At 48.2% G+C, this 12104-nt stretch overlaps 1 protein-coding gene across 2 annotated transcripts in view; it reads left to right on the forward strand.

Annotated features, from left to right (window-relative positions):
• The first annotated feature begins 687 nt into the window (after positions 1-687).
• The window catches only part of LRP4 (LDL receptor related protein 4), a 53054-nt gene continuing 41637 nt past the window's right edge, over positions 688-12104 (forward strand). The window contains exon 1 of one of the 2 annotated variants that reach the window (XM_080642837.1): positions 688-890. In XM_080642837.1, the coding sequence (XP_080498963.1) occupies positions 839-890 (52 nt within the window). In that variant the 5' untranslated portion in view covers positions 688-838. The remainder of the gene's footprint in view (positions 891-12104) is intronic. The other variant, XR_013959115.1, reaches the window with a different exon arrangement.

Raw genomic sequence — 12104 nt, forward strand, 5'->3', positions numbered from 1 at the left:
TCTGGGCCAATTCTGGACATCTGAACTGAGGCGACAGGACCCAGACAACCACCTCAGGAAATGAGTAAATGAAAAGGGGAGTTCGTGGAATTATTTAGCCCTAGAACAACGCTGCCCAGACGGGGGTGGGGGGCGGAGCAAGAAGAAAATCTCAGAAAAGGAATTTTGACAGTGAGAATGCTAGTTAAGACAGCACTCCAGGCCCCCTGATGTCCCTTGTTTGATGTCCATAAAGCCCGAGAGGATTATGCAAGCCTTGCGTATTCGAGACATCAATAAAGTCTGGACTTGGGGCCGGTAGGGGGGCTGGGGTCACGTCCAGGAGACTTAGGTCAGCTCGAGTGGTCCTCTGTCATAGAGCTAGCGTGATTGGGATTCGAGTTGCCGCTAGGATAATTTTTTAAAGTTAGGGACATTCGAGCAGTAGCAATGGGAATAGGAAGGGGGCTCTCTCGAAGGCTAGGAATGTGGGGGCGGCCTGAAGAGGAGCGGGGCCCGCGCGGGAGGCGCCGGCGGGTGGGATCCGGGGACCCGGGGGCGGGGGCCGAGGGCGGGAAGGGGCCGGGCTGGCTAGGGGCGGGACCAGGCGCGGTGGCGGTGGCGGGGGCTGCGGCGCGGGGGGCGGGGTTGCTGGGCCTGGGACACCCCCTCCCGGTCCCCTGGCGGAGCGGCTTCGACTCCGGCTGCACTGGAGGCAGCAGAGGCCGGAGAGCGACTTGCGGGGTGCGCCCACCACGGTGGACCGGGACGCTTCCCCTCGGGGACCCTCCGCCACGCGTCCCGCGGGAGCCAGCGGGACCCCCGGGCGGCAGGGAGCGCCGGAGGCTGCGGCGGCACCATGAGGCGGCCGTGGGGCGCGCTGCTGCTTGGCGCCCTGCTCTGCGCACACGGTAAGCGGCGCCGCCGCGCCCGCGCCGACCGGCCCCCGGGGAAAGTTTGTCCCTGGGTCCAGCCGCTGCAGAACTCAGATCCCGGGAGCGGGACGGCGCAGGCTGGGCCTGAGACCCCTCGCCCTCTGTCCAAGCAGTAGCCCAGAGATTGCGTGCCGGGGAGGGGAGCACGAGCTCCCCCAGCTCCTAAGTCCCAGATGGGGAGTGGTGGACGAGCTCCCGGGCCCGGGCTGGGGCTGGGACTGGGCTGGGCTGGGGCAGATCCGAGGCGCTCGTGCGCCTGCCCTCGCTGCTCTTTGAAGAGCTGGGGGCTGCTTCCCTTTCAGGTTAAGGTAGAGTCTCTGTGTCCTTGGTGCGAATGAAAGTGTGCGAAGAAAGGGACGCGGGGGAGGATGGTCGCTAGACCGTAAATTCTAAATATCCCTCCTTCCAGGGGGCGGGGGTCGGCAGATCGCGGAGAGGGGCCCCAGTGGAATCTGTACATGAGCTCTGGGGATTCCTCTACGGGGGGACAGTTCCTCGGACTGCAGACCTCGCTCCCTCCGAGGGTCTCTGGACACTGCTTGCTTGCAGCACCTCCCTTTAGTAGTATTTTTGGGTTCCCTCTCCTGGCTGCGACCAATCAGCTCCCTGCCCTAGATCCTTCCCGGAGGGGCGGAGAGGGGGATAGGGTTGAAAAGGGGGCAGAGAAGGGACTTTGGGAAGAAACTGCTGGAAGACTCCCGCAGATCTGTCCTGGCCAGGGGCCGGGGGCGGGTATCGCCGAACTTCCGAAGGCAGCCTCCCGGCCGGCCCGCGCGGCGACCCTCGCGCGGTGGTCCTCCGGGGAGCTGGACGGATGGCAGCGGGACTGCTGCTTCATCTGCTCCTCATTAATAACTTGTGTGGTGCCCGTACGCAACTGTTGTGTGCGATTAGGGCTCGGATGGAATTTATTTCTCCTCAACTGCCTAGGACCGTGGGTGCACCCTGTGGTTTAGCAACTGCCTCTAGTTCTTTGATCTTTGAACCCCAACTCTATTCACCCACCACTATTCAAAGGCGGGGAGACCCGAATCTTCCCATTCTCCTTGCAGCCCGGGTGAGGGGTGGGGGCGGGCATGGAGGGTCTGTAGACCCTGGCCTTGCGCCGGTTCTTTCTTTAAGGTAGGGGAGCTCGTGTGGAAATAATCAGTGCAGATTTCGGAACTTGCCTGGGAGGGCATGGAGATGCCTGGGCACTTGTTTTAAAGATTGTCTTACCTTCACATCCCAAACGGAGTTCTAAGGTGTTATTTAAACTACCCGTGGGTTTTAAATGACTTTTTCCATGCCCTCTCTCACGCCGACTGAGCTCTTTCTCTCCGCTCCGCTCTTCCTCTCCGAGCAGTAGCCTGGCCGACCCACGTTCCTCTTCGCGCTGTGCTCGCCCCTCCCGGGCTCTCTCCGCGAAGGTTTATTTGTAGCCTCTTTGGCGTGTCGGGACAGCGGCCCTACTGGGGTAGGAATGTAGCTGCTCTTCCCACCACATGGGCCCCTTAAAGGGACAGCTATGCTTTTTGGGGGTTTCCCCCTTCAGCTGCAAGGGACGGGGATGGAACTTTCCTTTCGGCCCCCTGGAGGAAGTTTTGAAAAAGATCAAGGGAAATGGCAAGGCACTGGAAAAAAAAAAGGGGGGGGGGTGGCTAAAACGGATACCAACAAAGCCAGAGAGGAGATTGTCGCCTTCTGCCCTAGGGAAAAGGGAGCTGGAAGGTTCCGGGCTGAGACTGGCCAAGAGGATTTTACTGCTCCAGAGCTGTCAAAACTGCATACACTACATCTCCATTGAGAATGGAGTAGAGAAGTGTGTGTATTTAATGCTTCACACACACACACACACACACACACACACACACACACACACACACACACACACAGGATGGGATGGTTCTTTGTAACTCTTTTGGGTTATTTTTAAGGACAAAAAGTTTAATGGAAACCTCCTAAGCATGGGAGACTTTCTGTGCACATGTGTAAGTACAGTCAATGGCATGAAGATGTAAACTTCACCTGGCTTGATAATGAGCCATCCTTGGAGGCCTGGAGGGGACAGATTCAATGCTTCACCAGTGAGAGTGAGCAGTTGCTCAACCAAAAATACCACCACAAAGATTCCTAAAACTGTTCCAGGGGCTCAGGGAGAAGACAGTGCGTCATAGTAGATCAGTTAGGCAGACGTGACCTTAGCTCGGACTGAATTCAAGACACTAAAGTTTAAGGTTCTATTTGGATGCTAGTCCTTTGGGCTTTTCCTAGAGCCTGTGGGTTTGGCTTGATCCTGTGTAAACTCCGACCTTAAAAATTTTGGAAGCAAACTTGAGTGCTGATAATGGTCCTAGGTATTTTTCTCCTGAGGGTTGAGGTGGAAACCCTCCACCACCATTTGAAGAGTGGAAACCATGTTTATCTTGGAGGTTTCTTGCAGGTAAGTGAAAAGTTGAAAATTCTGCCTAGGAATAACTAGGTAGGGAGAGGGTTGTTTATGAGGATGAGTGCAATAGAGTGGAGCTCAGACCTGTCTCCTTCCCATCCGGCGGTTGTCATGGTGCTTACTAGTAGTTGACCTTGTCCTTGATCTTATTGGACTTGTAAAAGATGCTTGGCTTGTCACTGATTTTGGATTTCCTCTTCTGTCCCTGTTGAATATCAGATAACATCTTTGGGACTAGCACATGGTATTAAGAATGACAGGTGCAAGGGAACCAAGTCTGGCCATGTCTGATACAGAGCACGCTGGGCATGTCCATCTTCTGGATCAGCAAAGTACACAGGAGGTCACAGAGGACAGGGTGTGTTTTATAGGTCTTTGCTCACGCTTTCTACTGATTGACTGCTAACCTTGATCCCCAAGAAGAAGGATAATGGGAGGGATTGGCTATGTTGCTTTGCATTGAAGAGAAGGTTAATACTTGGGGCTTCCTGTTCAGGAAGAGCATTTTGGGGACTGCTTTAAGAAGTAGTCTTGTCTTTTATTATGATTGGGCACATCTCATAATTACGAGACAGTTCCATACCCTTGGTTGACTAGGTCTCTTAATCTTGTTCCAACCACAGTTTCTACATTCCTTGATGCAACTTAGCCATGAGTTGTGTTACAGTAGCCTAGGCATGGGGTATCTGGGCCCCAGTCTGTGTCTGGATTACCGTGTCATCTTCACCATCAGAAGCCTTTCTCCCCAGCTCAGCCTGGTGGGACTCAGTGTCCCAAGGAAGACTTCGTGCTGACTGGTTGGTTGGCAGAGCCTGGGTTTAGCCCTATAAATAGCTCTGATGAATGCCTGGGCTTGCTGTTCTTCCTCCAGCTTAGAGCTGGCAGGGTGGGGTCCTTTCTCGCCAGCACACTCATGGGGCATTCTTTAAACTGAACTTTATACCCATTCATTTGTTCATTCATTCTGCACATGCACATTTGTCAAGCACTAATCTAATCACTGCATGCAGAACACAGTGATTAAGAAGCACAGGCAGACCTGGGTTTGAATCTCGGTACTTCCTGGTAACGCTGTGCAAAACACTTAATATCCTTGAACTTCAGGGTTCTTATCTGTAAATGGGGGGGGGTGGTGGTGGTGGAGGGCAGTAATAAGTTATCACATGCAATTATTGTAAAAATTAAATAAGATAATAGTATATTCAAACTCTTCAGTAGAGAACCTGACAACTACTGTGTTACTATAGGCCTGAATAAATATTAGCTGTTTGTTAGCAAGCTTGCATAAGTGGATTAGAGATGGTTCTTGCCTTTGACTGTGGGAGCCAGGTAAACAAATCATTATTCTAGTGTCATGTGCTAAAATGAGGCTTAGCCCTTAATTCATTTCAGCTGTGTGTTTTTTGTGTGTGGGTTTTTTGTTTGTTTGCTTGATTCTTTTAAAGATCTTGCTCCTTCTTTCCCCCCTTGAAAACATAATGAAACCTAAGCATAGTTCCCTCCTGTGCACACTTCCAGAAAAGAGGCCCATTAAGCTGTACTGCGAGTCTAGGAGCCCACTCTGCCTTGATTGTCTTGGGAGAGCCCCTGGGAGATGGGGCTTTCCTCTGGGAGCTTCCCTGTTGAAGCCCAGAGGTCAGGGATGCAGCCAGGCACCTCACTCTAAGTTTGCTGTGACCTGGGGTGAGAGGTGCTGGCTGAGGTCTCTTGTAGCTGGAACAGTTTAGAATTCCAAGCTGTCCCTCCCACTGGCCTGGGAAAGGAGTCAGGCCCCAGAGCTCATAAGGTAGTAATTGCCCCAATTTGGGGGCTGGGCTGTTGTGGAGCCGCCTTCCTTCGTGACTACCATCTTCAATCAGGAATCTTGTCAGTGTTCAAGGAATAATTGATGTGGATCTCAAGTCCCCGACTCACCCCCCACCTCCTCCACCCCAAAGTTTGACCCCTGTTGTCTCTTTGTTTCTTCCTTTTAACTTGGTGCCAGTGATGTGATGTTTCTGGGGGTTGTGGAAAGTTGACTGTAACCAAGAGCAGCTGTGAAAAAGAGCCGATTCTCTCACTTCCCTGGCAGTCATTTGACTCCATTTTCTGCTCTGCGTTTTTGATTTAGCAAGAAGCAAACATCCTAGGTGCCCCTGGGCGCCTCTTATGCCCTTCGGAGCGAACTTCATTCTTTCACTGCACGTAGGCATTTCCATCCTTGCTCACAGCTGAATGGACTGACTGTAAGCGTCCCTAACACCCTGCTCCCCTGCTCACTCAGGTTAGAGCGAGGAAGGGAAGGGCGCTGCCTGAGACCCAGCTGAGAAAGCCTTGCTGGGACTTGCTACAAGCCCTGACTTGGCCTAAGGGCGCTCCTCGCCTCACCTCTGTGCAGAGCAGAGGATCAGAGCTGCAAGCAGAGCCGGAAACAAAAGACTGGGAGCGAACCCATCTGGCTGAGAGGCCGCGACACAAAGGTGCTGCTGCATAATTTATCACTGGAAGTTTTCTGGGGCTGGGAAGCTCCTGGCTCCAGGCAGAGCCTTTTTGGGGGAGAGGGACCCTCCCCCTCTCTGGGTATAGGGTCAGACAGGTACAGAGTAGGGCATTGGGAGAGACACCTAGCTTTGAAGTGGCCAGGGCCTCCAGTGATCTCTCCAAGCTCAGTAGCTCAACTTCCGGCCAGGCAGGCCTGCAGTGGGGGTGGAGGAAGTACTCCAATGTCCCCTACGTTGGCCCCCGCCTTGGGAGTTTGACTGCCACCACCTTTTGGGCATGCATGAGGACGAGAGATAGTTTCTCTGTCTGGAAACCAAATACAGATGTCTGGTTATAATATCCATAAGTCTAGAAGAAAGGGGAGCTCCCTTCTCTTTTTTCTACTCCCTGCCCCCTCACCCTGGGCCGGTTAAACAAGAAGTTTCAGCGCAGGTTCAGAGAGCAGTAAGAGTGAATGGCTCTAAAGTGTATCTCCCTCAAATGAGAATTTTTCCTTTTCTGGGAATGATCTCCTCTGGTGACCAGTTTTGCACCACAAACTGGGACATGTGCTCTGAAAAATACAAATGTGCTTCTGCGGTAGTTAATATTTTTCAGTCTTTTGCTATATCCCTGGCATCGTGATAAATGTATAGCATGTGTTATCACATTTACTCCTCACAGTATACTTATGAGGTAGGCACTGTTAGGCGTCTGGCAGATGGGAAACTGAGGCCCAGAGCCATTTGCTGTCACACAGCTGCTGAGTGAGTCAGGATTTGAATCCAGAGCATAAATTGTTAATCCTTTAACCTATACTTAGAACAGAATATTTTATATCAAAGCTATCCCAGAAGATGTAGGTGGGGAATATCCATATTTTATCTTAAATTGACCTCGCCTCTTTGTTTTCACACCTCCCTTCCCAGGGAATCCTAAAGCATAAAGAATTACTTAGGGTAGACGGAGGCTTTTAAAGACTCCCAGAAAGGGATATGTGATTTGTTATTCCCTGAAGCCAGGTCTTACTTGTGTTTCTGGGGGGAGGAGAGGCGGAAAGCAATATTTTGAATAGCCCTCACAGAGCACAGCCCCATTCAAGTCCTATTGGACTTGTGAAATCTGTTGACTGAACTCATGGGCAGGGTGAGTAGACTTTTGAGGACCTGTATGGAGATGTTAATAATAATGGAGAAGTCCCCTCTTCTTCTCAAAGGGTACAGGGAATATGTTCGAAGATCCCCAGGTATCCCCTGAAACCACGGATAGTACCAAACCCTATATATACTATGGTTTTTCCTATACCTACATACTTATGATAAAGTTTAATTTATAAATTAGGCATAGTGAGAGATTAACAACCATTACAAATAGAATAATTGTAACAATACACTATAATAAAAGTTTTGTGAATGTGGTCTCTTTCTCAAAATATCTAATTATATTGTATGTACAGCGTAGATATGCTGGACAAAAGGATGATTCACATCTGGACAGATGCAGCGGATGGCGTGAGATTTTATCACACTACTCAGAATGGCATGCAATTTAAAACTTATGAATTGTTTATTTATGGAATTTTCCAGTTAATATTTTCAGGCTACTGTTGACTGCGGGTAAGTGAAACAGCAGATAAGGAGGGACTACTGCAATAACAACAAAAATAGCTGCTTACTGTGTACTTCATATGTATTATCTCATTTCAACCTCCCAACAACCCTATGAAATAGGTATCATTATCCCCATTTTACAAAAGAGGAAACTAATCCATTTTTTAATTGCTCTATAACTTACAGGTTCTGAATTTAGGTTGCTCTTTTCTATACCTGCCTCCTAGGAATTGGTTGATGATAAGTTAGGCAAGGATGGAGGACACCAGGTGCCGCGAGGTCCTCCAGAAAAAGGCAATAAAGCAGAACTCTTGCCACCATCTTCCACCTCTTCCAATAGTTGGTCATACCACCAACTTAACTCATTGAGGTGACACACAGTAGGGTTTTTAGACATCTCCAGCCCTGACATTATGGTGTGGCTAGATAAGACAGTTCTGAGTCATCTATATATATAAAAGGCTAATATGCTAAGTGTCTGTTTGACTGGTCACTATGATGTGCACCGACCACCAGGGGGCAGACGTTCAGTGCAGGAGCTGCCAAACTGCAGTGACTTGGCAGCAGCGGTTCTTGGGTGATGCACCCCAAAACCAGAGAGGAAGGAGTGCAATTCCTTGCAGGGCTGCACGATTCCACCTTTGGCTGTGGGTTATGTTGTTGCTGGGGCACTGTCAGCCCTGAATCTGGTTTATTGCACACTTATATTTGCATTCCACACCCTGTACAACAGCAACTTTGCAGAGTGTCCTCTTGAACTCTGGGACCCCTCGGGGGATGGCAGAGAGCTGGTTTTGGCCTGATCCCTGCAGGCCAGGCCGAGGGACCCCACCTGCCGGAGGGGCCACACCTGCCAGAGGGACGCCAGGGAGGGACCACGGGAGGTTGGCTCCAAGGCGTGTCCGGCCCGTCTCGCTCTGCCCCACCCCGCTGGCCATTTTCTAATTAATTTCCTTTCAATGTGCATGAATCCGTGCATCGTGTCACTAGTATTCTAAAATAGTAATAGCAAGAGCTATCATTTATTGAGAGCTTAGTATGTGCCAAACATTGTGCTAAGTGCTTTTCATGAATTAACTAATTTAATTCTCATAACATTCATATGAGGTAGGGATTCTTGTTATCCCAATTTTCCTGATGAGACAGTAAGGTATAAAGATATTTCAAAATGTGCCTAGGGCTAGATAGCCAGGAATTCACTTAGTTTTGTTCCCATGAGCTTAACATTATGCTCTTCTGCCCCATAACTTCAGCGGAGGTTGACCATTAAGAACTTCTTTTCTGTGTTTGAGTGGCAAGAGAGGATTGAACTTGCTTGGACTAGTGATCATGTGTCTGATGGTATCTGATGGCATGGCCCTTTTGAGAGGGCCTATTAGGAAAGCTTTCATCAGGTAGATTTTCAAACCAACCAGGTAAGGATCTAGGGACAAAAATAGTCATAGCATGGTGGTATCCCAGTCTGATAATACAGTGAGTCAAAGGAACTCTTGGAAGGGAGTAAATTGGATCCGACTAGGAAGCCATCTGAAAAAGAAGATTCCTATTTTCTTTCTTTTTTTAAATATATTTTATTGATTTTTTTACAGAGAGGAAGGGAGAGGGAGAGAGAGTTAGAAACATCGATGGGAGAGAAACATCGATCAGCTGCCTCCTGCACACCTCCTACTGGGGATGAGCCCGCAACCAAGGCACATGTCCTTGACCGGAATCGAACCTGGGACCCCCTAGTCCGCAGGCCAATGCTCTATCCACTGAGCCAAACTGGTTAGGGCAGATTCCTATTTTCTTGACAAGTTGGATAGGAAATAACTACTTTGATTTCTGATATTCTAGGCCTCTCTTTTCCTTTGACTCTAACTAGAGCAGTGGTTCTCAACCTTTCTAATGCCGCGACCCTTTAATACAGTTCCTCATGTTGTGGTGACCCCCAACCATAAAATTATTTTCATTGCTACTTTATAACTGTAATTTTGCTACTGTTATGAATCGTAATGTAAATATCTGTTTTTTCCGATGGTCTTAGGCCACCCTGCTTGCGGTTCTCAACCTGTGGGTCGCGATATTTACATTATGATTTACATTACAGATATTTACATTACGATTCATTAACAGTAGCAAAATTACAGTTATGAAGTAGCAACGAAAATAATTTTATGGTTGGGGATCACCACAACATGAGGAACTGTATTAAAGGTTCGCGGCATTAGAAAGGTTGAGAACCACTGCTCTAGAGGAATGTATTATTGATACATTTATTCATTTTACACACTTATATTGACCATCTACTATATACCAAACATTGAACTATGCACTGTGTATGCAAATACAAAACTCTAGATCACACAATTCTAACTGCCAAGAGGCTTATGGTCTAGTAAGTGAACAATAATCCTATCAGTATGCTAAATGCACCAGAGGAGGAAGCACAAAGGGCCCCTGGCTCGCAGAGTAGGGGCTTTTAATTTGGCTGGGGCACGTGAGTCCAGGTGGGACAGCATCAGGAAAGGGTTCATTTCCTGACCTTCCTTTTTTGGTGTTGTTTCTGATGTTTTCTACTCTTTGAAGCTTTCTTATTTCTTATGACAAGGACCAATTACATTTACCTTTTTTTTGGTGTTGCTTCTGATGTTTTCTGTGCAGGCTCTGTCCTTTCAAAAAGGGACTATTTATAGGCACCAGCTTTCTCCAGATTCCACGTATCTGTTGGACAAGGTTAGATCCATTTCCATGTGGTTCTTTGCTGTCATTCCTTTCAGTTGTCAGTTTTGTCTTGCTACATGGGCATCCCTTTTAGTGATGGGTAGCTTATTGATTTAGCTACCCAAGGAGCCAAAATCAGTGAATTGGTCCCTCAATTGGCCTGGATGTAGTTTAGGGTCATTTCATATAACTTATCCTCATCAAATAAGGTTTATATCCTCACTATTGCCACTAGTGGACAGGAGAAGAGAGGAGAGCTTCCTGTTATAAGAAAAACATCCGCCCTGGACAGCATTTTCAGTGGTTAGAGCTTCAGCCCAAGAAGCGAACGGCCCCAGGTTCAATTCCTTCCACTCAAAGGGCATATACCTGGGTTACAGGTTCCCCAACCCAATTGAGGGTGCATGCGGGAGGCAACTGATCTATGTGGCTCTCTCACATTGATGTTTCTCTCTCTCCTCTCTCTCCTTCCCCCCTCCATTCCACCCTCTCTAAAATCAATGGAAGAAATATCCTCCAGTGAGAACTAACAACAACAACAACAAAAGAAAAAAAAAATCCTTCACTTATATGAGTAATGAGTCCTCCCTTTCCCACTGACATCCCTCTACACCGGGATAGCTGTCACATTCCAGCAATCACAGGACACTCCTTAAGTCTCTCATCTCCAGTTCAACTTGAAAAAGCTGTTCTGTGGCTGTGTAGTCACTGTCCAAGCGACAGGTGTGGTCCCCCTTCAGCCGGGCATTCTGTGGGATGGTGGAGAGCAGTGCCTCGCCAACTTGACTGTGCATCAGTGTAAGTGGGGAAGCTTATTGAAAGTCCAGATTATGAGATCATATGACAAGACGAACGCTTGTCTAGGGGTCAGAATGGGGCTGGCATCCTGGCTGTCGTACTCGCCCCATAACCTTGGCCAAAGCAGGTGGCCTTATCTGTTAAATGGGCACTACAGTAACTAACTCAGGGCTGTTGTGAGGATGACACAAGAATGTATGCAAAAGTAGCTTGAAAGCTGTAAAGAAAAACAACAAAATATAATTATTTGTTGTCAGAGCCCTGTTCCTTTCGGGACCAACACAACACTGGAGCACTGGTTCAAAGGACCTGAGCTCCAGACTGTCTCTGTTCCACTTCCTTACCTGAGGGCAAGGGAAATTGCTTTTTGGTCTTAGAAGTAACCAGGAGAGGTCACTGCTTGAGATTCATACTTGCATCGCCTATTTGCTAATCAAGAATGCATAAAGGAGAGGGACCCAGAAGTCTCAGTGTTATAAATCCCCTTTTTTTAACCTAACGGTTTTTTAAAAATTCTTATAATAGCAATACCATTATTGGAAGGCAGTATAATGAAGAGATTAAGAGCAGAGGCTCTGGAACTGACCTGCCTGGGTGTGAATGCTGGCTCCCACCCTTAGTACCTGTGAGGCTCGGTGTCCTCAACTGTAAAGGAGTGATAATAACAACAGTGCCACCTCCCTGGGTTGTTGAAAGCTTTCAATGACATAGCATATGAAAAGCACTTAGGAAAGTGCTTAGGGTACCTGGTAAGTACTCAGTAAATGCTGGTTGTAATATTCTGAGGCTTTTGAGGTGTGCCAGCCCTGTGCAAGGCAGTTTTCATGAGTTATTTAATCTTTGTAAAACCTCTTACAGTAGAACTATTACCATTCTTATCTTATGGATGAGAAAACTGAGGCACAGAGGCAATAAATTAACTTGTTCAAAGTGTTACAGTTAATGGTAGAACCAGAATTTGAACTCTAGTCTTTCTGACTCCAGAATCTGTGCTCTCTCACATTGTACACAGTCTGGTACACCAGAGGGAAGTTTCCCTTCTTTCCTACAAAAGAATACAGTGAGAAATTGGTAAGGTGGCTGAGATTTCAGTTAAGCTTTCAGGAAGGCCCTAGGAGCACATTGTATTCCTAAAACTGATTCAGTGGTCGGCAAACTCATTAGTCAACAGAGCCAAATATCAACAGCACA

The sequence above is a fragment of the Plecotus auritus genome (genome assembly GCF_963455305.1).
Source record: "Plecotus auritus genome assembly, chromosome: 9".
NCBI lineage: Eukaryota > Metazoa > Chordata > Mammalia > Chiroptera > Vespertilionidae > Plecotus > Plecotus auritus.